Genomic DNA, 25,959 nt, shown 5'->3' with positions numbered 1-25,959 from the left:
ATCTCTTTCATGCTGATGTCTTTATTTCCTACCTAATATAAAGGAAGTTTTGTACTAAATACTGTGTCAAATAACTAATATTTCAAACACTATATTTATTATTATTTTACATTATTTATACATAGCCTTCACAACACTTATAAACCCATAAATACAAATGCATCAGTAACTAGTAGTCCTAGCAGCTTGGAAACAAGTCTAGTAAGCAATTGTTATTTTCAAGTAATATCCCACTTTGATGTAGTAGTGTTTCTGGAAATTATCTACTCATCAGCATTCATGAAAATTCAAAATTATTATGGGGTGGGTCATCCTACAGGTATTTCTGAGAGAGGATCACTTCCATTTAGCTTAATTAGAAGCTTTCTTAAAATATCTGTCTTTACTACTTCTGCTTTTAATTTAACGCCTCTAGTATTACCTTAAATATTCTCAAATTTTCATGGGATTTGTATAATTTATGAATATGGAATATGTAGAATGAAGGAAACCTGTGTAGTTTTAAAGTCATGTAGCTTTTACTGCATATCATTTACAGTATAGCAATTTAGAATTGCAAATCCTTGAAATCTTCCACAGCAGATGAACACAGATGCAAATATTTTTATTACCATTCAATGTTAGAGTGGAAAGAGGACTTCTTAACCCTAAGCAAGGGAGCTGAGTAGTTTCAGAAGGAGGTGAGGCCATCTCACCTATGAGAGTTATGAATCATCTGTCTAATGACTTATGACATGAGGAAGTTCAGGTTGGATGATCTATGGCCATCTGTGATATTTCTGTACGAATCCTTCAACAAATTCTACGTAAATAAAACCAATCACAAACTGGTAGGGAAAGTGCGCAGAAACTAAGAAAGAAGGTATAAGTGTAACCCTTTGCTTTCAAAAATGGCATAAAATGTTAGCCAGAAATGACAAAATATTAATGGCAAAGAGGTTCTTTGGTTTCTGTTCATAATGATAGTTTCTAACTCAAATGCTTAAAGGTGCTGCCATGCTGAATGAGGGGACCAGCCCTCCTCATTCTCTACAGCTGTTCAGGGAAACACCAGCCTGATGGAGAGAGCAGCTGAGTGTCCTCGTTTGTGTGCATTTGACTGAGCTCTCAGAGCACGACTGAAAACCTTCATGCAGTTGCAGGCTAGCAAAGCTGAAGCAATATGACTTTGATAGTAACCCAGCCTAGTTAACAGAACTGCTTTGTTTTCCCTTGGGAGGATCATGAGGAGCTGGGATAGATAGAGTTAGCTAGTCAAAGAAAAAATTCCCCTTTAACCTCCCAGTGCTCTTGAAATACGTGTTTTGTTGTCTGTGTCTTTGATTTTTGGGGTTTTTCTCTTCATTTTTGGGGATTTGTTGTGTTTGGGTTGTGGTTGGTTTCTTCCTCTGTTTTTACTTTCTCTTTGTTTTTTTTTTTTTTCATATGTTGGAAACCATTGTATTAATTGAAAAATATTTTCAGTGTATTTTTGGCTTCAGCAACCTATTCTAACTACTTACTCTTGAAACTCAAGTTTTTTTGGGGAAAAATTTTTTTTCTTGGCCACATCATTGGATTTTGTAGAAATAGTGTAATAATTTGCTCCTTTACTAGTCAAGATATACTGATATATTCACATGAATTTAAAAAAATATTCAAATTTAACATACCATTAAAAGGAAAGCAAGTTGTTGTTTCCTTTCTATTTTCCTTTCTGTTTTACTGAATCACAAATAGGTAGAGGACGAAAATAGAGAACTGACTCGTTTTTCATTCAAAATGTCAAAAACTTATCTGCAGTTTGAACCCATTGAAATCTTCCTAGGGAAATATAAAACATAAGCTCTGGTGCTGAGAATTGCAGTAGGAAGGGACATAATATATCAGAAAAGAGCTTTATGTCAAACTTAGCTGTAGTATGACTACTCAAAAACTATAGGCTGTGCAGTCACTTATTTTCTTACTACGGATAGTGAAAGATTACCTATAATCCCTTGAAGGTTCAGATAAAAATGTTGAATGTTTGATAGGAAAGGTACATTTTTTAAGGTTTATTAATATTTGAGGAATGAAAAAACACTGAAAAACTGTCTTACTTGGATTTGGGTTTTAGCCGAAGCACAGAACTTTTCTTTCAGGCTTGATTAAACATTTACAAGCACCCTTTAAGTTTTAAGAATTAAGTAGAGACAAAGTTTAAGTTCAACTGTTAATTTGGACAAGTGCATTTCACTCACAGTTGAAGGCCAGCTGTTCCACAACACATTAACACTTTTAAATTGAAGTATCACTTCCAGGTACTACATTGGGGGAACACTCAGGTGTTTGGTAACTGACTCTGATCAGTGTTTGGTAACTGACTGATCAGTGTTTCTTCATGACTGGGTGCTTCTTGAGAGCTTCAAATTTCAAGTGAAAGGTGTAATAAAAAAACATTAAACATCTAAAGAGTGGTCAGCATTACCATATTCTATTTCCTCTCCATCACCCAAAAGAAAAAAACTCAAACCAACCATCATCAATAACAAAAAACCAAACCCAACCAGGAAAAACAACAACAAAACCTTCCGAAGTGCACTACCATGAATGTTCTTCCTACCTTTATAATTGAGTTCAGGCTTGAATAGTTTGAAAAAATGAGTGGACAAATCAAATTTGATCTGGGATTGTGTTTTGGTGTATGTGCATGTCTTTTCCCCCCCTGCTGCTTATATATTCAACCTAAAAATTGGTGTTTATATATTTCTTTCTACATCTATAGGGTTAGAAGAAAGTGTACTACAGGCTACCAATGTAAGAAATGCTGATTTCACCACACCTCTCTTCCTGTTGAACATCAAGGGCAGTGATGGGCTCTGATCACACAAAAGTTGTTTTTGTCAGCATAACAAATTTTTTTGAGGTCCCAAATGCCTCTAAGTTAAAAGAAAATAATGATTTTTAAAAATCTTTCCATGCTAAATACTTTATAGAGCTGTAAAATAATAGTTATTAGTACTATCTTGATCTTAGCTTCATATTTAACCATTATTTTAACTTTTTTTCCTTTGGTGCCTACAGGATGATTTATGGGTGTCCTTTGGATATTACTGTGTAGGCACTGGAGTCAATTGTTTATGCAGAAAACCTTCTGTGGGGCTTAGGGAGGCCAGGAGAAAGAGATATTTAAGCAAAGACTTTTTGCCATTTTGTTCACATTGGTTCTCTCAAGACAACTTAGCTAAGGAAAGCCAAATGCCTAGACATAGAATTAATTACCAAAACAGCTTAGTCTTGGATATCTATTTGCATATTCAACTTTAATGTACATGCAAGTCTAATTAAAAAGATACCTTGTGAAAACCATGGAAATTTAATTAAATAAGTTAACCAAGTTTCATTTTTAACTAAATATGCTGCACTAAACAGAAAACCATGCACCATCAAATTTTAATGTATACAGTGAAGCCAGATAAGAGACACTGATATTTGTGGTTTATTTTGTACCTTAAGATTTATCTGCTCAAATAACCTCTTTATTCCTGGGAAACTTTTACTATTTAGCTTTGCTACAATGGTGCTTAAAGAAAGATGCATTTCATTTTGGTTTCGTGCAATCTGAAAATTGGAGTAATACGTATGATCGTGTCTGAGGCCAATGTGATCAGATAAACGTGCTGTGGGAGCAGAAAGTGACAAATACAATTCTAAAATAATGGTTGCAATTGCAGTAAGTGACCTCAGGAGTTAAGTATAGTGCCTTGGGAAGCTGTTCTGGACCAGGAAAGAAAACTCTAAAATTTTTTAATCCAAATTATTATTTGTACTCAATCAATGTAGGAGCATGTAAAATTTTTATACAATTTAAATTGGTCTAATCCATACCAGCTGAGAAAATGGTTTTTTACTTTGCAATAAAAATTTCTAGACAATCTGAATAATTGATAAATTTAAATCTCATTTTCAAAAAGAAATTAAATGAAAGCTTAATTCATCTTCACTTTCCATATATTTTAAACTCTAAATACATTTGATTTTTCTCACACATTCATAACTAAATTGCTGATACAATTCTTCTTTAAAAAATATTTAGTATTATTTTTATAATATCTCAGCAACTTTTGTACAGGTCTTTTTTATGTATATTCTCTTGCAGGTAGTTTGTTTCAAGATTCTGAGTTTGATTAAGCATGGGAGGGCCTGCCTGACCTGTTACCTGTATTCTAGAACTCCTTATTCATCTGAATAACCTGAAACACATTTGTGCTTCTTCAACACTCTTAGTACATCCAAATACAAAAGAGTCAAGAATTGTGGTATTAAACTATTGCACCAAGTTCAACTTATTGATCTCTTGTTGTTGTTGTTCTTACCACAGCTAATTATACCTCATGTGATTTTGAGATTGACTTTTGTGGATGGAAGCCACTGAGCAAAGGTGATGCTGACTGGAACATAATGAAAGAACAGGCTCCCCTTGACAGAGAACTCCCTGGCAGAGGTCATACAAATAATCTGGGGCATGGTGAGAATTCTTATTACTTTTCTCCTTCTGTCATGAAAATTCCTACTTGAAAATTACCACAGACTGATAATAAAAACTGGTTTGAAATGGATGCCACACAGTATGTAAATAACACAGGTAATGTGTTACAGAAAGCCTGTCTGTTGGAGATGCTCTTTTTTAGCTGTGATCTAGTTACTATGTCTTTGTAACCTTTATTTTTGGCTGGCACAATCAGAGAGGTAGGAGACTTGATGCAGTTTTTTTGAGATACTGATGTTTGAACTGACAGCTGACTTTGTGCATATCAGAGCCATTGTTTACCCGATATTCACATGTTGGAAGCATTATTTGGACAAATAGCTTTTTGTAGAATGCAGTTAAATTAATCCATATTTTCTAAAGAAAAAAAGAGTGAGTATAATTTCCTTTCGAGTTGTCCTTCCTTAACCCTATATGTGGCATACAATGCATTCAGCTGGAAAAATATTTTATTCCAAAAGAGGGCTGTTAAAAATATTTTTCCAAAGTGAAAATGTTATTGTAGAACACTCCTTAAAAATAAAACTGCCAAGCATGTTTTTCATTGTCAAATAATATTGACAAGTATTCTGTGACTTTAATTTTACTAAATTGTTTCCATTGCACTGCTTCCAGTGGAGATAAGATTAAAACCTGTGTTACAGTCCAGAGCTCCTTTAATTTATATTTAATTAATTGTGTATATTATCTGCAGCCAGACCTCCACGCTTTCTTCCATGTTCCTGTTAAAGAAATGTGACATGTTAAGTGTTCCACCTCAAGCATTCAAAGGTATAGGAACTCCAGGATTAAAATTCACCTGAGCAATCAATAGTGGGTGAAGTATTTGTGTGTGTGCTACAGAATGATTCTAAACGAACACATATTTTTTCCACTGGTCCTTATGTGATGAAGTGCACCAAAGTTGCCACTCACTTTCCTCATCAGCTGTTAGATATTCCATTTTGTTTTCTCTGTAGAGTGGGACTGGATGTGCATTACTGCACTTTATGTAAGCACTACTGTGTAACAGGTTTCAAGCTCTCAAAGCTCCAGAAGGGTGCACTGATCTGCCTGCGTCTTTCTCTGCACTAGGTGCTGGTGAGATCTGAGGGGTAACGTGGTGGCAGCCTAAGAATTGTATTAAAATCACCCACATGGAGTTATGTGCTGCTTCACTTAAGTGGCTTTGATACCTGAATTATTACAAGTTTCAGTTTTGCTGCAGGTTGAAGCCTCCAGCAGATTTGCAGGTTACCCTGCCTCACCTCTAGCCCAGCAATGTTGCAGATGTATAAATTAGCTGAAAAGGTATTTCTGAGGTGGTTTTGGACCAATCTGTCATTGTGCCTGCTAAGCCATGACTTCAGAATTAGATTCCAGAATTTGAGCAAGTTTTTGCCAACATTAAAAAAACCATCCCTCAGGTTCCAACTGCTCTTTAGTAGCAGGGAGTGCTCATCTCTCTTCTCTCCTGGGGAGGGCAGTAGCAAATTTCGATTAATGAAGATCTTAACAAGGCTACAGTAGAGCCTCAGCTGCAAATTAAAAGAGGGTCCTTTGAAGTACCCTTGCATTCCAATGAGGGAGCTTCCATCCTGCTGCAGGGTGCAGCATTCCCGTCTGCACGGGGAGCTGCAGTGGTCCCCTCTTTGTGCCAGCCTTGCTGAAGCAATGCCTTTATTGACGTGGGGCTGGACCTCACCCTCGGCTTCATTACCAATCCATGGGAAATAAATGGCTAAGGAGTATGACTGCAGCAGCACAATAGCTGATTTTCAAGATGTAAGGCAATATGTGTAATATAAATGCTCAGAAAAGACTGAGCCTTTAGTGTTGGTTTGCAGAGACTTTCATGAAAAAGTCTCAGTATTCAGCAAAGGCAGCACTGACGGCATTCAAAATATGCTGCTTTAGGGCCCCTTGAAAATGTTTATCCTTCCCTACCTTTGTCTGAAGCACATCTGCTGTAGTTCAAATCCAAATGCAGTGCATTTGCCAGAGTTCAGATTAGATCTTTAATTAAGCTTTCATCCCCACTAGCACAGACAACAATGTCAAGTCTGTGGACCCCATGAGAAAATATAGCTTATTCCATTGGCTCCTGTGGTCTGCAACATTGTTAGCATGCTTAAAAGTGGCTGGGCTTTGCTGAGAGTGAATACTGTACCCTAAAGGAAATAATTTCTGGTTTAAATTCTGTTTGAAACATTATTTAAGCCAATTAAAACGTGTCCTTTAGGGATCTTGGCTGAGGTCTCTGTTGTTTGATCTCCAGGGTGCTCTGTGTTGCAGCACCTCTGCTCTCCCCAGTCTGAGCAGAATGGATGGGCAATCTGGGAAGGGGATGGGTAACAGTTGTAATGTTTTCTGGTTGGAGACCTTAAGGTTTTTGCTTGAAGAGAGCAGATGAAAAATCCTTGCAGTGGATCTGCACAGGAGAGCTCTCAGAGAAGCAGCATCTGAATTCCCTTTGAGAGGCTGTGTAGTCACTTCCTTGGGTTTAAGTGTTTGCAGGCACCATGACAGGGTAGTCTTAGCAATGGCTGCCCAAAGAGCCTTGTTTCATTCTCCCTCTCTCCTTGTCTTTGGAATCAGTCATGATAATTTTACAAGAGGGAAGAGCCAAGAGCATTTAGAAATTCTGTTTTGTCTTTGCCACGTAGACATTGCTTGTCACAGCCTGTTCAGCACCCTCCTCTTTATCCACAGAGACTGAACTGATGGCAAAGCAGCTGAGATTGTTTTAATTTGTGAATAAGCTTTATGTGTCTCATGAAGCATATAGTTACCTCTCTGAGGTAGCTATTTGCCATTGGAGCATGACATATTCCTCATACTTTAAAATAACATTTGTTTATAGGAGCATTCATTTACTTCAGTGGATCACACCAAAAGATGGCCATGTCTCACCTGGGAAGCCCTTTCCTTGTCAAGCTCACCCCTGGGCTCTCCTGCTGTCAGGTAACAGTTTGATGTTAACTTTCCCCATCTTTGTGACCTATCCCTCATCTGATCCCAGCCAGATATTCTTCATCTCCAAGTCTTGCTGCTGAGGGCTCTATTTCAGAACCAGTAGAAGGAATTACAGACTAATTCTTTGGGTACACAGAGAAGAAGACAATTTCTACTGTTTTGCTGCCAAATTTGACTCTTTTGCTGCCAAATTTTTACATCTGATTATCACTATTCTTTCCTAAAGTACCCAGCAGGTGACTCAGATTTGAGGAAATGCTCCAGGTTTTTGTGGACTGTGAAAAAGGTATCTGGACAATGACAACAGGGCTCTATCAAACAGCCACTCTGTTATCTGCAGACAGGAAAGTCGCATAACCAAGGTTCCATAATAGGACACCTATGGTTTGAAGTCACTGAACACATCAGCTAAGTTGGTGTGACCTGAGAAAATCAGCTACCATACTCCAGACATGTCCTAAATTATAACTCGTGGTTTGAGGAGGATGCTTTTTAAGCTGATCAATGCAATACTTAGGAGTCACTTTGAAATGTGGTTTTTTTGTTAGATGTCTTGTGGCTCTGCAGAGGAATGTGAAAACAACCAACCAGGATAGTGGTTGAGCTGAAAAACTAGAAAGGTACTAGGAAAAAATTAATCAGGAGGGACAAAAAATAGAAAAATATTAGATGTAATTTACAACAAAATCCATATTTTTAAAGAAAACTTGAAGAAATATATTAAATATGAACAGCAACCCTTCACTACATTCACAGCTGTATTTTATTTGTCCTTTTGGCCACTGAATAAAACTAATAGACACTGTTCAGTTTTATAACTTTTTTTCTTTCCTTTTTCTTTTTTTTTTTTTTTTGTCTTTCCTGAGGCCTTTTATATTTTCTATTCTGTAACTTTTCAATGCGTATGCCATACTGGGGAGAAGTTATGTAGTTATGATGTGGTTTATTTCTGATACTGTATAGTTCCTTCTTATTTAAAAAGAAGAAAAGGAGAAGACAAAGAAAGCTTGAAAAAATAATTTTAAAGAAATAAAATAGAATTTAGACTGGTTGATTAATTTTTCCGACTCAGTGTAGAACAGAAACTTAATTACACTTAAAAAAACTTTTTTCAAAAAAAAGCCAGAAAAGAGGAACTGCACTTAGAAATCCCAACAAGTAGCAGAATTTTATTCCAGCAGGATCTGTGCTTCTTAGGTTGTAGCTCATCTAAGACACCAGAAACAAGTGCTAGTTTAGCTAAATCTGTTTTACTTGAGACTGCAGCTCACCTGGACTGCACACATCAGTGAGTTACCAGATCTCAGCTGAATAGCTGCAACTTGCAGCTGAGGAGTAGAAGCCTCTGAAACTATTCAAGAACAGTGCCTCGCAATCTCACAGTTCTTAACCTTCATGTGACTTCTTAGCGTTAGAAACCATCAGAAATAGAATAGATACAGGATAAACTCAAGCAGAATGCTGCTGCAGGGAGCTCAGAAGGCCTGCCCCCTCCCATTGAAACCCTGCATGTTGCATTACTCCTGGGACACCCAACGGCCTTTGTACTCACAGTGCATTTGTTTAGACAGCTCCATCTCTCTTTTGTTGACTTTGATACTGAATAGGTAAGCACCTTCCAGATTCAGATTAATTTATCTTAGAAACCCTTAAGGCAAACTGGGCATCACTGATACGTGAATCAATGAGTTATTCTGGTAAGATCTATTGCAGAGTTTGGTCTGCACTCAAAATAAACACAGATGCAGTGGGGATGCACGTATTTTTCTCTACTTCAAAGTCAGAAAAGAAACAAGTTTTGTTATAAGTATGCATGCATTGAATGAATTTAAAATTCTTAGATCCAACAAAAGCTAGAGCAAGTCCTTACCTAACTGTGCATGTCTGTCAGGAGAGTGTTTTTGAGGACTGGAAGCCTGGCTTTCTGCCACATTATCCCTGCAGACTTTTATTTCTGGGAAAGAGCAACGCGTAGGGGTTGCTCATTAGGATGTGTTATGTTCTCTGCCTATTAATGTGAGATGATGCCCTCTGTTGGATGTCCCACTGAGAGGATAAAAGGATCCACACAAAGAGATCTATGTTTATTATTAGCTTTACAAGTTCTTTAGCTCCAGTTGTTAAAAAAAGAAATTAAAAAGGAGTTGAAGGGTAACAGATTTATATTCTTCTTTTCTAGTTAATTGAAGCTTAGAAGTAACTTCTTTCTGCAGTTTCTTGTAGTGGGATCTTTTTGTAGATGTAAGCTAAGAAACATCTTCATTTAGCTCAAGGTTTTGGAGCTGTAGAAGCAAATTTTTAGTCCCAGCTCTCCGTTTATGGCTCTTTAATGGACACACTAGTCATTGTGTAGTAAAACGTGTACACTTAAAGGAGAAAGATAACATAATCTCTTATTTAATGAAAACATAAATTTGTTTGAAAAGCTGTTTGAAAGACAAAAGCCATCTAAATTGTTGAGAATGTAATTCTTTGAATAGCTCATTTTGTAAAGTTTCTACCTGCTGCCTTCTATTTCTTCAGCTTTTTGCTGGGGGAATGAGTTACATGAAAGTATTTCAATTTGTTAATAAGTATCAAGATTATTTTATATAAGATATGATTTTTATGAGTGGTGGTAAAATTAAATGTTGAGAGACTGAGTCTACCAGACCTGAAGCCGGATGATATTAAAAGGTAACAGTGTGTTTTAAAGGGGAATATTTCTGCACAGCTGATCCAGCTCTTGTTTTACCTTCACGAAGAGTCAAGTATTATCAACACCAAGGCTTTTGCAGGGAAGTAAAGATACTGCAGTTGAAGAAATTTTAGCCTTTGTCTGTATGGAGAAGCAGGAGAGACTTAGGGGAAAGAAAAAATGAGTCTTTGAAAATCTTATTTCTTCCCCTCAGCTCTCAGCTGAATTTTTCCCTGGGTATTATTAAAAAAAAAAAAAATTAAATTTATCAGACACTCTGTATTGCAGGGGAGTGAACTGTGATTCTCACTGTTTTCTAATCTTTTCTGCCTCACAAGCAGCCTCATCCACATACTGTCTTTGTATTTTCCTCCCATATACTGCTCAATCTGTTTGTTTCAGGAGATGAATAGATTATTTTAAAAATCTGCCTTTAAATCATATTCATTTATGTTGATTGTGGAAATAAAAGATCATAAGGTTTCTTTCATATGAGAATTTCAATGATTGCACTTGTGAGATTAACATGCCTATGAAACTGTCATATATTCAGCATTTGTAAAGAAAAATAATCTTTGAGACATTTCTAAAGGCTTACTAAGATAAAGAAGGTAAGGGAAGTCACATTATTCAGTCTGCATCAGTTGATAGATAAAAGTTAAATGTAAATTGTAAAAATCAGCTTTACTTTTAAATATAGTTTTGTGTTTGGACATGATACTGCTTCTCAACATGCTGTAATTTCAAACATCCCCATCTTTTGGGCCAAGTCTATGCCGTCATGTCGTTCTTTGTTATAATGTGCATATATTACTTGGTGCTGAATTTATTGCAGATTGATTGTATAATTTTAAAAAATTGTTCGTTAAAAACTCTTTCAACAGGTAAGATTTTGGTGCCAGTTATCTCAGGATTCCCAGCTTTCTGTCTTTAAGAGGACTGCATTAAATGGAAGTTTGGAAAAATTGCGTGACATTTCAGGATTGGCTAAGATGAATTGGACAAAAGTGATTATACGTGTAGAAAGTATGGCTGAGGAATTACCTTTTCAGGTAATTGGATATCACATTTACATTGCTTTCAAAAAGATATTTTACTTTGGCCTTTAGAATTAATTTACTTTCAATGATGAAATATAAAAAGAGAATTTATATTCTTTAATGCTAATATGAAAAAGATTTTAATTCAGCTTTCTCCACAGGTCCATCTATTAAAGAGCATAGCCATTGTTTCAGTATTCTAAGCATTCAATATTCTAAACTAGAATAACTTTCTGTAACAAACATCAAAGGACCCTAAAGATTATTTCGTTCCAAGCCGCATTGACAAGGACACTTTTCATTTGATCGGGTTGGTCAGAGCTCCATGCAGCCTGACCTTGGGTGGGGCATCCACAGCTTCCTGAGCAACATGTTCCAGTGCCTCACCACCCTCAAAGTAAAGGATTCCTTCCCAATATCCAATCTGAACCTACTCTTTAAGTTTGAATGCATTCCCGTTGTCCTGTCACTACATGACCTTGTGAAAAGTCCCTCTCCAACTTTCTTGTAGGCTCCTTTTAGGTACTGAAGGCTGCAATGAGGTCATTCTGTAGCCTTCTCATTTTGAGGCTGAATAAACCCAATTCTCTCAGCCTTTCCTCATAGCAGAGGTGCTGCATCCCTCTGCTCAACTTGGTGACCTCTTTTGCACTCACTCCATCAGGTGCTGGGGACCCCAGAGCTGGACACGATGCTCTATATAGGGGTCTTACATGGGCAGATTAAAGGGGCAGAATCCCCTCCCTGCCCTGCTGCCCACACTGCTTTTGGTGCAGCCCAGGACACGTTTGGCTCTCTGGGCTGTGAGTGCACTTGGCTGGGACAGGTCCAGCCTCTCACCCACCAGCACTCCCAGGTCCTTCTGGGCAGGGCTGCTCTTGATCTCTTCATCCCCGACCTGTGTTGATACTGGAGGTTGCTCCAGCCCAGGGTCAGCACCTTGTACTTGATCTTGTTGAACCTCATGAGATTCCTTTTGGCCACTTCTCGAGCTTGTCCAGGTCCCTCTGGATGGCATCCTGTCCTTCAGGTGTGTCAGATGCACCACTCAGCTTTGTGCACCACTGCAAACTTCCTGAGGGTGCACTTGATCACAATAATGAAGACATTAAATAACACTGGTCCAGATATGGATCCCTGAGGGACACCACTTATCACTGATGTTCATCAGGACTCTGAGCTGTTGACCACTGCCCTCTGGATGTGACCATAAAAATAATTCTTTATCTGCCTAACAGTCCATCCATTAAATCCATTTCTCTCCAATTTAAAGAGCAGGATGTTGTGGGGGCCATGTCAAAAGCTTTATAGAAGTCCAGATATGGGACAGCTGTAACTCTTCACTGATGCAGTCACTTCATCATAGAAGGCCACTGGGTTGGTGAGGCAGGACTTGCCCTTGCTGGAGCCCTGCTGGCTGTCTCGAGTCACCTCCAGGTGCCCTAGCCTAACTTATAGGAGGATCTGTTCCATGGTCTGCCCAGGCACAGAGATGAGGCTGACACTGCAGGTTCTTCAGTTTGCAATCTATCCCTACATTTATTATACCACATTGCTAACTTCATCAGGTATAGTATAGATGAACACAATTACATGGTGGTGTAAATCATCATATTTGGTAACCATGAATAGCTAATTTAAGAACATATATAACTTTTATATGTTCCAGCAGGAAGACTATTCAAAAGTGGTGGCTTTTATCAGTTTTGATTGAAGCAAGGTCATCTGGGTTGCATAATTTTCCCTAGGTAAAAGTAGTTATGGCTTTGACAGTTGAGGAGCAAATTTCTGACCTGACCAAATCTCAGCTGCAGTTTTTCCTGTTCAGAGTTGGCTGTAGGAACTATTTAGTTCCTGTGCAGATGTCACAAATTATAAAGGAATATATAAATGTGTGTGTTTGTGTTTTTTTATCACGTCACCTTTAACGAATTAACTTTTTTTCCTGTCTTTACAGATTGTCTTGCGAGGTACTATTCTCAGAGCAAATGCTACTGTTGCTATTGATGATATCAGTATAACAGAAGAATGTGTAGTTGTGAATAGATCACTTCCAGGAGTCAGACAGGAAAGTGAAGGCAAGTTTCATAGTTTTCAATACATTTTCCCCCATGTCTGCTATATATAACTGTGATTTGACTGACAACTTGAAGTTACTTTAATAAAGTAGAGGATAATCTGAGAAAAAATGTCCGTATGCTGTAATCAATCATCTCCCTGGAAGTGTTCCAGGCTATGTTAGATAGGTCTTTGCCTGTGGCAGACTAGATGATCTTTAAAAGGTCATTCCCAATCCAAACTATTCTATAGTTCTATAATGAAGACAGTTCTATAATGAAGGTTTCATCCTTGTGTTATACATCAGCTGCTGTAGGAAGTTTGCACTAATTCTCCAATGCAGAATTACTATGCAGCACCTGCTCACATGTTTGGATGCAGAGGCAGAAGCAAAGCATCCTACATTTTCCACTAAAGAACAAATTCTGCTTCTTTACCTTTAGGGCAAGAGGCTTCTCCCCCATTATTGCTAAATATCTGACATATAATAAAAGCCCACCAAACTTGTCTTTGTACTCACACTCTGTAGTCCTGTAGAGCCAATGGATGGAAACATAAAACAACATAACTTTGTCAGACTGCTGCTCCTGATCTTCCTGATGCTAACAGCTGCTTTTCAAAAATGGCATATGTGCAGTCAGGGGTGATGTTGATGAATTATAGCCATCAGGTATTTGAATTTATAATGTGCAAAAAATTTAAAGGCATAATAGAGAACTACAGTGTTGTGTTTTTAAGGCTTCTCTGATCCTATATAGAGTAGGGTTGAGGTATATAGAGAAAGATTTATTTACTTTAATTATTTTCCCTATAACTCCCTTATTTACCGATTAATCACAAAGATGTTGTTTTTAGAAGGGAGTTTTTTTTTTTTTTAATCCCTATCTGCATAGAAATATGAGTGTTTTAAAAAGTTAAGTTAAAGAATATGAAAAGCTGTTCATCATTCCTCTCACTTACTTTCCAGAAATCCACTGAATAAAAACCAGTAGACTCTGACTTTTTGTTTCCCCATTCACTGAAATATGGGGTGTTGTCTAGTGTATAAACCAAGGTACTGTCTAGTAATGGTGCAGCACTCAACTTTGGTTTCTTACAGCTTTCTCTGTGACCTGAGCACAGAGAGAGCACGGCCACAGCAGAAAGGTTTGGTGAAAAACCAGCACCTGACTCTGAGGGAAAGAGCAGGGAGCCACACCAGCCTCTGAGCAAGAGCCTGGCTGTGTAACACTGGGGTGTATTTGATAACTTTTCACACAAGTTACAATATTGTGGAGAGTAAGATATAGTTTAGGACCATCAGACATTGAGATCAACTGTGTTTCTTATCAGCTGTGATATAATCTAGCACTCTGCATAGGTGCTGTTTTGTTTCTTATGCTGAGCACGTTGCTATATGAAAAGAAGATAAAAAGCACTTCTTATCATTTTGTATACTTGTGGGTTTACTTACATGTCTTTTTCTGATTTTTAAGGGGAAACACAATCTGCAGGTGCTAATGCTTCATCTATTTACTGTCCAGCGGGATTTTTTCCATGTGGGCACGGGCAATGTATTTCACCTGACAAACTTTGCGATTTTAAGCCTGACTGCCCAAATAACCATGATGAAACCATGTGCCGTAAGTGAAAACTTTAAAATCTGCGTTGTTAAGCTCCTGTGACTGTTTCTTTGTCCTATTTGCAATGCTTTCATGACTGCATAAATCTTGCAATTTAATTAAAAGTAAAAGCTCCCGAGAAATAGTTACTTCACTTTGATTCTGTTCTGTGATTTTCCCCCTTTTAGTTTCCGTAGCGACTATTTATCTCTTAGCATTAAAAAGAGAAAAAAAGGTTTTGATTAATTATTTAGTAGAAGATGATTCTGAAAAAATAGTATTTTATTTTATATTTCTAAAGCATTGGTCACCGACTTGCATTCAATTTATATGTTTTATATACTTACTTTTGCTGTGCAGATGCCCCAGCAGTACCTCAGCTGTACCACAAGCCTGGTCACAGATACAATTTAAGCTGAGTCAGCATTTTCTGTTTGGATGTGCAGTGACTCCTGTCAGGGCCACATGCCTGGGCTTTCTCTGCATGGAAACAAACACATGGGAAAGTACAGGGAGGCAATGCACCTCAGAGTCCCTCTCCACTGTACAGTCAGCAGGGAGCTTGAAATTGTTTCAGGGTCTCTAATATGCAGCTTCAAAAGTCTTTTTGATTCATTCAGTTTCCTGCTTTGCATAAGAAATCACACTTATACTTTGCACTTTTGAAAATTAGTCTCTTGCTTTGAACCATCAACTTTGCTGTAGAACTTGTGATGCATTTTCAAAAGGAGCTGTTACAACCAATATTTAATGCAAGTTTTCTTTTTAAAAATAGAACATGATGCTTTCTAGAACATTCAACACAAATGACAGAAATATTGTAGACAAGATCCTCAAATTATTTTCTGTGCCCTGTTATGCATCAAAAAGCAGAGACTTCTTTAGAGATGCTAATATAATCCAATTTCACTGTTCATATTTTATGGCTTTTATTTGGAAATTTGAATTGTTTCTCAGACAAAGATCTATTTGACTATTAACAGGTAAAAGAAATAATTAAAGCTTCTATGCAATTTCTCTTCAGTTTTAGTATTGAATCATCTTCAACTAGAGCACTGGTATTTAGGGCTGTAAGTGTTTAGAAAGACTGGTATCCAAAATATACAGAACTTTGACATATAAAACTGCATTTTGTTTTACTAGATAACAGTTTGCCTAGCTAAAATCAGAAATGACAGTAATTTCACGAGTATAAAGCGCACCGGAGTATAAAGCGCACTTCCGGGTGTTGGCAAATTTCACAACTTTGTCCATATATAAGGCACACCAGCGTATAAAGCGCACTTTCTTTTGCAGCGAGGATCTGCATGTAACAAAGTAACCAATTAGTAATGGAATCATGCAATTGCGGGGTTTATTGACAGGTGCCCAATTTGCAAACATTTTTCACAGATTGGTGTAGCCTTTAAACACAGCCCCAGGTGCCCTCCCCGTGCCGTGGGCCTCAGCAATCCAGTCCTCCCCGGTGCCGGCTGGCGCGGCTCAGCCCCCCCCACCCACCGCGCCTCGTGGCTCAGCTTGCGGCTCGCACTTCTGGGTTGGCAAATTTCCCAACTTTTTCCGTATATAAGGTGCACTGGGGTATTAGGCACACTTCCGGGTTCAGACCAAAATTTTAGTCAAAAGGGTGTGCCTTATACACGTGAAATTACTGTACTATTAAATGTTCATTAAGCACAATATCTTTCCTCTTGAGGGCCAGAGTAAAGAAAATTCTGATGTTACTGTGGCACATCTGAGGTCAGAAGGGATATCCGAAGATTACTAAGTGATTAAACATCACCCTGCTCAAAGCACAGCCACCAGAGCAGAATGCCCTGAGCTTGACAGAGTTAGGTTCTGAATACCTGTGACAGTGGAGACTACCCAGCCAGTGAGGACACCCTGTTACAGTGTTTGATCACCTTTGCAGTAAAACATGTGTCTGTTGCTTCTTCTCATTTCACTGCGCACAACTGAGAGGAGTTTTTAATTCTTTAATGCTTCCATGTCCATGTTACTCATATTAAAACTTTACAAGAGTCAATTTTCTAATTCATGTTTTTTCTACTTTACTTTTGATTACTCACCTATGCAGCATTGGATTATGATAGTCTGGATTTTTCTCCCATTACCCTTTTTAAATTCAGGTACAGGGTATTTGTTCTCTGACAAAATAATAACACTTGCAAATCAATAGTTTAATTAAAAATGTTCTAAGTAGGTTTAGCTGTATGCAATTTTCACTGCACTGAGATAGCAATAAAGTGGTAGCTTTTAATCAAGAAAATTAAGATCTGCTTTTTGTGGCCATTTATATTTCCTTTTAACTATTCAGCCTTTGTTTCCATTTCAACATTATACCTTTGGCTGAAGACAAATGTCCAGCTAGGCATTCAAGCAGTTCTAGACCAGCCTTAATTACAAGTAACCTATATGGCAACTGATTTTTTTTTTCTTTTTCTTCTAATTATATGACTGAAGAAACTTTTTTTATACCCAAGTTACATTTCTCAAGACAATACATTAGCAATGTCACGCTAAAGGTTAAAGTTTGGAAGCATTATATTTATGGTGATCTTTGCTCTAAGTATATTGCTGACTTATAAATCATTGTTACTGCTGGGCTGGCTCAATGTGTGCTAGCACTACAGCTTGTAACATGGGAAACAGAGTGTAGGTACACAAAGGGCTCTGCAAGCAGTTTGGCAAGCTGGCTGTTTCCAAGCAATAAACTTGCCTTTCAGCACATTAATCTGGTAGTCTACAGCACTAGAATAGCTCTTATAATTCTCTTCAAATAGCATTTCATCATCTTCATGCTTATGTAGTGCATCGTTACTTTCTGTATTTTCGTATTCCTGCCCTTGGATGCAAGCATTTCATATTTCTCAGACAATTTTCCTTATTACTGAACTTGGTTGAGCACAGGTTTCTGTTTACCTCCTCCAACTACAATGTTGCTTTCATCAATATTAACATTTTTTTTCCATGGTGTCCCATCTAATAGTGATTGCATCCATCTTGACCTTGTTAATGTTTTTCTCTTTGTATGAGAACCAGGCAAGGATATCTTCAGGCCTGGAAGAATTCAGTTGAAGATTACCACTTCTGGGACTGCCAAAATGTTTTCTTGTTTGAGTGCTGCTACCCCTGACTATTACATCACAGCTTTTCTTCTACAGATGAAGAATTTACTATGGCCATAAAGCTCTTTTTACTTGACATCCATGCATTAAAGCAGAGGAGAAATGTGACAGCCTTTTTCAAACTGCAGATTTACAGCAGTGACCTAACACACCTATCACACTGTGGGCTTGTGCTCTGGAAGATGAATGTGCAGCACGACTCCTATGGTCCACATCCTAAGCATTTGGTGTAGCCTAAATGCTCACTTTTGCACCCTAAGAATTATGTTGATGGAATAATAATAACATCAGGCTGGAAAGAAATCTGGTAACATAAATGTATTCTTGATATTCTGTCTGACCTTTGCTAATTTCTGCCTTATGCTCTCTTTTGTGTCCTTTTCTTTTTCTCTGTCTGCTTATAGTGTGGATTATCAGGAATAATTTTATGGGTTTCTATATAAAATAAATATTAAATAATTCACATTAATATAAAATAATTTAAATTTATATAAAATATAGCATATTTTCACAGGTTTATCACATGCTTTGAGATGCTCCAACCTGACCTTGTGCCCAGTCACTGATGTATTGAGGTATTCCTGTTGCAGCACTGATTTACCTACAGCCATAGATCCTTTGAGGTGTACTTTCTCCAGCATGGACTTACCCTTCATAGTTACATGTGATGCCACACAGGCATAACTATGGCCACAGGTGCTTCAAGATGTACCTGCTCTGGCATGGGCTGATCTCATGTGGCCTCATCCTCAGGTCACAGTCCCTTTGACTCGAGTCCACACTGCAGTTCCAGCCTGTTCTTCCCAGTGCAGCAGCAGCAGTGACCTGGCCATCTGCCAGCAGGAATATCACCTGTGCTATTATCAAAATGCTCCCAGGCACAGTAGAGTAAGGAGATAAGCAGTGCAGCAAGCAGTGAAAGCAAGAAGCAGCCAATAACAAGCACTATAATGAACTGTCAGGAAAGCAGACCCCATGGCAAGCACAGGAGTGTGCCAATTAATATCTAAAAATCAATAAAAGCTATACATTTGATCCAACACATTCCAATCAAACTTGTCATCTCAAGCCCTTCAAGCCACAGAAGGTACTCCTGTGGTTGAACCCCAGTTGGCAGCTCAGCCTCACACAGCTGCTCACTCGCTCCCTTGGTGGGATGGGAGAGAGAATCAGATGAGTAAAGGTGAGAAAACTCATGGTTTGAGATAAAGACAGTTTAATAGGGAAAGAAAAAACCCCATGCATATGAGCAAAGCAGAACAAGGATTTAATTCACCCTATGGGCAGGCAGGTGTTCAGCCAGGGCAGCAGGACCCCATTACACATTATGGTGACTTGGAAAGATCAACACCAGCACTTGGAGCATCTGCCCCTAATATTGCTGAGCATGACCCACGGGATGTAGGCTGTCCCTTTGTTCAGTTGGGGTCAGCAGTCCTGCCTGTGTCTCTTCAGAACTTTTTGTTCATTCCCAACCTCCTTGCTGGTGGGGCAGTGTGAGGAGCAGGAAAAGCCTTGGCTCTATATAAATACTGCTAAACGATAGTTAAAATATCCCTGAATAATCAACACTGTTTTCATCAAAAATCCTAAATACAGCCTTGTATGAGCTACCATGAAGAAAATTAACTATACCCCAGTCCAAACCAGCACACATAAACACATGGTATTGTTTTGTGTTTATGTCTAAATGAAAGATGCATTTAATAGTTATCATTTCTATGGTGTACAATTTAGGGCAGAACAAGCATGTTAAGGCTAGCCTTAAATTAAGTAATTCATAAACTGGACATAATCTATATGTTTGTACACAGTTTTGTGTATCTTAATTTGAGTTAGAAGGCAAGTAAAGAGAAGGATGCATGTATTGGTTCTTAAAAACTACTTTTGTGGCATAATTGTTTAAAGATAAATATTATTTGGTGTCTTCATATATGTAACAAAAATCTCCTCAGTATTATAATAAACAATTCTTTATATTTCCTATTACTAATCTTGGCAAAGCATAACACGACTGCTGTAATTATACAATAACTCTTCCTAAATCTCATTTTTAGAGTCAAATCTTGCATACCAAAATGTCTCAGATGCTTGCTACTCCATTTTAGGTAGACAAATCAGTAATTCTTGAAGATGAGACCAGAAACAGCAGCCAGATCAGAAAGACAAGCTTAAGTTCAAGGAGTGAAAAGGTTGCCAGCTTGTAAATTGGAGAAGGTACCCAAGACTGGAAGTGCCCAGATAACTGCATAAGAGACAGTTAATGGAAATTAAATGGGGAAGGGATGAGACTGAAATCCCATTTACAGAGAAGGGAAAACACCTTTGACAGTGGGCAAGAAATGGCTGCAAAGACTGCATTTCTGGAGCTTGCTGGTGTAGGAGAGAAATAACCACGGGGCTGGAAGAAGCCAGGACAGGTGGAACCTTGGTGCTCTGGGGGAAGAACTGAGACCAGCTGGTCAAAGTGTCTCTGGTACAGTGTCAGGAGAGAGAAAAATAATGGAAGACTAAATCCCTGGTAAGAGAGAATATAACAAGGAGAGAATGGGAATGAGGAATACATGTGTGGAGCAGTGATATTTTGGGAGGGATCAGTATAAAATGTGGGTGTTGAGTGACAGAGAGATGAAACTACATGAGAGAACCTGGAGCAGGCAGCTGCTTGGGGGAATGAGGTAAGAGAATGAGGATTTCCAGTTTTCCAGTGGTACTAGGACTGAGATAAGGGGTCGCAGAAGAGCAGTTGTGTAACAGGTAAAACAGGAAATAGGCCATGGAAAAGAAGAGTATCGAGGAAAGAGCCCAGGCATTTTTCCAACAGAGACCACACACACTTTCAGAATTTCTATAGAACCTGGACTATATGACATAGACTTATAAGTCTAACTTGTCTACTTCTTTCAGCAAATATCTACATAGTATTTTTGGGGCAAAACCTATGTCTCATTGCATAGTTACTCTTACTTGGTTTCCAGCAAATTATGCACTTTGATAGAAAAGATTGAAAACAGTCAGAGAAAACAGGGTGAATAACAAGAAAACCTGAATAGTGACCATTTGATCTTGATTTGTATAGTTCAGTAAAAACAGGAACTTTCTCTTCTGGTTTATAATTTTTTTTTTTTTTTTTTGAGAATTTTATTTTCCCCCTGTAAAAATCTCAATCTTTCTAAGTCTTACAGCTAAGTTAAGACACAGTTAATGCAGTTGTTAAAAATGTAGCTGCACAGTGATATCACTGGATTTATTTATAACAAAATCTTTTTAATCTTCATGTTTTGCCTTCCTTACAGGCAAAGCTATTTCTCATTTTACAAATGATATTTACCTTTGTGTTACATACAAATCATGTCTGTCTAATACTAAAAAGCACATGACTGAAATCACAAAAAGTCTGTTGCCATTTCATGGCTATTGAAACGGATTGCCCAACAGAATTTTACAAAAGAAAATATTCTGGAATGCTTTGTTCCTGTAGACATCTATAGAGGACACTATCACATCTATTTGTTTTAAACCTCTATGTTTAAGTGTGGATTTTCCTGTTTCATTTTTGGGGGTTTTTTTTGGGTTTTATTTGTTTTTGTTTTTGTTTTTTTGGGTTTTTTTTTGTGTTTTGTTGTTGGTGGGGTTTATTTCCTAAATTGTAGCAGTTAATATTTGGAGATGAAAATTGAGGGAAGGGGGAGCTCTGCCTTGGATTTTGTAAAGATCAGACTTGTTTGATCTTCAGGTAGTGACTTACTTTTTGTCTTTTGTTTGTTTGTTCCAGTTAGCATTGCTGCTTGCTGATGAACTTTCACAGTTATTTTTCAACCCTTCTCTATTCTGTTTGTCACTGTTGAAATAAGGCCACTGCACCTGCAAAGTATGATGTTATTTGATAGAGTGTATATTATGAAATTATTAAATAGTAGTTGGGATAGAAAACATAAACATGGGAAGGCAGATGTGTGTTTCAGTGTGTTTCTGTTATAAGGAGAGTTAAAATAGTTTAAGATGACTGTGTCCAGAGTAAACTGTTTCCTAGAACTGATGATAATTTTATTTTTGCCATCTAGCAATAAGTTCCTAAATTTATCCTAAAATTACTGATTAAAAATTAAAGTTTATTGGCGTATTGGAACATTTAGGAACAGTTTTACAGTAAAAAAAAATATTATAAGCCAATAAGATGATGTTATCTCTTCACCTGGATTTTTTAAATTTATGATGCATTCAGTATAAACTTGCATGAACTGGAAGATAAAGAGAGATTTTGGGGGTTGTAAAGATTTATGAACTTCCTTTCTTGAAAAAATGCTAATATCTTAAACACTAGTTTTGAAAATATTGTTCTGAGCAGGGCTGTTTATTAAATTCATTATAGACCTCACTCAGCTAGCAGAGAAACTGCACATCTGATTTGTGAAGGCTTTAGAATAAAACTCCTCAAAGCAGAAAGGGAAAAAGGACTTTGCATAAGAACCCAAAATTGGAAAGAAATCTAGGGTTTTGTGGTAATGAGTCAGCTCAGAGAAAACTGAATCTGTTGAAGGTGTAAAGGCAGTTTTCTTGAAGCATCACCAAAGCCACTCTCAGATGTGATGCTCACAGGATCACTGATTCCTTCTTGACTAGGGAGGGAGCTTGTTAAAAACGATGCTAAAAGGGGCAGCAAAGAAAAATGTATTCACACAGGTGGCATGAGTACCACTAGGAGTTGAAAAGCATCGACCAAATGGTTGAAGTATTTTCTAAATTGAAAATATAGAAAAGATGACAAATTTTGGTAGGTTAAATGTAAAAAACACAGTAAGGATGGTAAATCAAGTTTAAGAACACTAGCAATAAGTTGATCAGCACGTGAAGAGAAGACAGCCTGGCAGAGTGCATAGGCTTATGTGATAAAGACAGCACATGAGAAAAAAAAAGAAATAGGAGAAAAGCAAAACTAAAAATCTTAGGAGAGAAGGCAGATTAGATTGTGTGAGTTCACTGTGAGAGAAAGTACAAAAGTAGCCAAGCAAGAGACTTTTTTCCTGAATAATCTGTCTGAAATGGAAGTGCCAGTCAAAGAAGTTATGGGACAGACAATTGGGTAATTGAAGTGTTGTCAAGCATCAGGATCCAAGTGCATTTCACCCAGGCTCTACCAGCTTACAGTATTCTTGTACTTTCCCTAGGTGTTAAATAGTTGGTTGAGATTTAGTTAAAGGTTTCAGGGTTATTTTATCTCAGTGTACTCATCCATGCTTCAGCTAAATGGTCTGGTGAATCCTTTCTTTTCTGTTCTGTCTGTGTTACAAGTTACAGATGCAAGAAGTCTGGGCTCTGACTTAACAGTTTTATCTTGTTTATTTGCCTCATTTGGTGTAACCATCTGTGTCCAAGGTCTGTCATATTCTTTGTTGCTGTTCTCCTGGGAATATGTGATGGTTTCTTCTATCGAGTAAAAAGCAAATCAAAAATAGCTGTCTATATTCCTTTTTCATTATATTCTCCCTGGGGATTTTCAGTAATCTCTCTTATGCTTAAGTCCTTGAATATTTGCAGATATATTTTATCTTAATTTTATTCTATCAGAACTTTCTGTCAAAAAATTCCTTCCTTCTGTTTTTTTAGTCACATTTGATTTGCACCATTTTATTTTTGGCATTTCTGACCCACGTACACCATATGCAGAGCAAACATATATTTTCTTTGATTTCTTAAACATTATTTGTTCTTCCGTATTTCTAGAATGGTTTGTTTTTTGGGTGGGTTTGTTTTTGTTTTTGTTTTTTTTTTTTAAGCTTTGTACTTTTAATTGCTTAATCATTTACAAAACCTTCTCTTTTTAGAAGCTGTAGCCATCAATATTACTAACATGCCTCATTAGTAATTTTTCATTCTTTCTAAAAAATTATGTATAACTTGGTGTGACATAGTTTCTAAAGGGGAAAACAAACAGAACCAAACACAACAAATAGAAAAGCCTCCCATATTTTCCATAAATAAACACTGATGTAATCTTATTCTTCAGGGGACTTCATATGATTCTGATGTGTGCATATTCTACATACCATACTATGACCATAGTGTAATGAGACCACTGAAAGCTGTGATAATAGTTATAAAACAACGACAGAATTCTGTCATACCTGAATATTTGCTTTATTTATTCTATGTATATGATTAATAAATTATTTCTTAAAGTCTTTCAATAATTCTGCTAATGTATTCCATTTCATACCTGTTATATTTGCAGGAATAAAAAATATAATTTTGTGATTTAACAAAGATTTTTCATAAAATGCCAGAGAGAAAACCATGATGTAAGGAAATTCATTACTGTGGGAGTGGTGAGTCATTGGAGCAGGTTGCCCAGGAAAGGTATGAATAGCCCATCCCTGGAAGTGTTTGAGGCCAGGTTGGATGGGGCTCTGAGCAACCTGGTCTAGGGGGAGCTGTCCCTGCCTAGGGCAAGGGCGTTGGAACTTTAAGGAATCTTTAAGGTCCCTTCCAAGCCAAGTCATTCTATGACCCTTCCATGATTCTATGTTAATTTACTTTAATTCATAAATTATACCATTCCACTCCTTTTTTTTTTCCTTTATTTTTAATATACACATTTTCTAAAATATCACTGTTAAAATCGCTGCTCTTTTAATCGAAGAATTGAAGAATGCAGCTGAATATGTTTTTCAGATCTTTTTCACTTCAGCAGTTTGTGTTTCAGGGATTACCAATATCACAGTGTCTCACTAATGCCTGATATTTAACTTTATTCCAATTTTGAATAGAGGAAGGACTTGTTATCATTAACATACTTGCTGGCATTTAGGAAAAAAGGGATTTAATTTCTGGCTCCAACAACAGAAGAGATCTTGCAGAAGGTTTGTTGCTACTTTATGTGCTCAGTGTTATTTCTCTGTACCAGGAGGACTGTGAAGTCTGTTTTCAGGACCTCCTTGCCTGCTCTGAGTGCTTTGGCTGAAGCACCCCAAGAGAGAAGGGGCTGTTCCACTGAGCACAGTGCACACAGCAATGGCTGGGCTGCTCCTCTGTGGCTGCTCTTTTACTCAACTGTTACTAAGCAAATACCTCATGTCTGGTATGGAGCTGCTCTGCCTCTCCACACCCCTTTCCTAGACTTTTTGCTAGAAGATTGATGACATATTAGAAACATTTTATTTACCTTTCATACTACAACCTTTTTTACTAATGTTGTGTATGGAAATGAAATGTCTCTTTCTTTATTCCAGCCACTGTGTGCGACTTTGAAAGAGAGAGCTGCGGCTGGATTGAAACTGTAAATGGGGATGAATTTGACTGGGTAAGAAGTTCCAGCAATGCTCTTCCACCTGCATTTCAGAAGCAAGCTCCTCCACAGGATCACACCTATAACAAATCTGAAGGTAAGACAAGCCAGGCCTAGAAACAGAGAAGTGGAATATATAAACCTGATCTTTAACCAGATTTTAAGTGGAGCTCATGAATACTGTAAAAACCTTTATAAACCCTTATTTCTTTTGCCTGAAATGTTGGTTTTTGTTTTATTTTATCAGGTCATTTTATGTTCATTCTGAAGACTAGCAACAGCATTTCACAAATAGCTCGGCTGCGAAGCCCAAAGTTCAGGCAAACAGGATCAAATTGCACACTGTCCTTTTGGTATGAAATACTTTGCATTTAAAATTCCTGGATCATGTCAGGTTGCTTCTCTTGGACTGAAATTGAGGTTATAGTTTGAAATAGATACATCTTTCTCTGAAGTATTTATTTAATTTTATTCTGTCAGTGTATAGTTTTCATTGTGAACAATACAGATATAAGATGAAACACTTGGAGAAAAGAAGTAAAACAAGACATGACTTTGTTGTCAGGCTGTGAACAAAATTATAGTAAAGGATTGTGCCTATATGTACATGAGCAAATACCACAGTCCTTTTGCTAACAATTCTTTGGTAATTCTTAAATAAATTTGAAAATGTGGATCTTTTTTCAAGAAAAGGAAAACATTGAAAAA

At 37.4% G+C, this 25,959-nt stretch overlaps 1 protein-coding gene across 1 annotated transcript in view; it reads left to right on the top strand.

Annotated features, from left to right (window-relative positions):
- The window catches only part of MALRD1 (MAM and LDL receptor class A domain containing 1), a 245,179-nt gene that overhangs the window by 34,987 nt on the left and 184,233 nt on the right, over positions 1-25,959 (top strand). The window contains exons 10-15 of the mRNA XM_033071306.1: positions 4,340-4,486; positions 7,350-7,450; positions 11,024-11,191; positions 13,137-13,257; positions 25,196-25,348; positions 25,499-25,604. Of these exons, the coding sequence (XP_032927197.1) occupies positions 4,340-4,486; positions 7,350-7,450; positions 11,024-11,191; positions 13,137-13,257; positions 25,196-25,348; positions 25,499-25,604 (796 nt within the window). The remainder of the gene's footprint in view (positions 1-4,339; positions 4,487-7,349; positions 7,451-11,023; positions 11,192-13,136; positions 13,258-25,195; positions 25,349-25,498; positions 25,605-25,959) is intronic.

The sequence above is a fragment of the Catharus ustulatus genome, chromosome 1, assembly GCF_009819885.2.
Source record: "Catharus ustulatus isolate bCatUst1 chromosome 1, bCatUst1.pri.v2, whole genome shotgun sequence".
NCBI lineage: Eukaryota > Metazoa > Chordata > Aves > Passeriformes > Turdidae > Catharus > Catharus ustulatus.
Note: the sequence above shows the minus strand (reverse complement) of the source record. Positions and strands in the feature narration are given on the sequence as shown.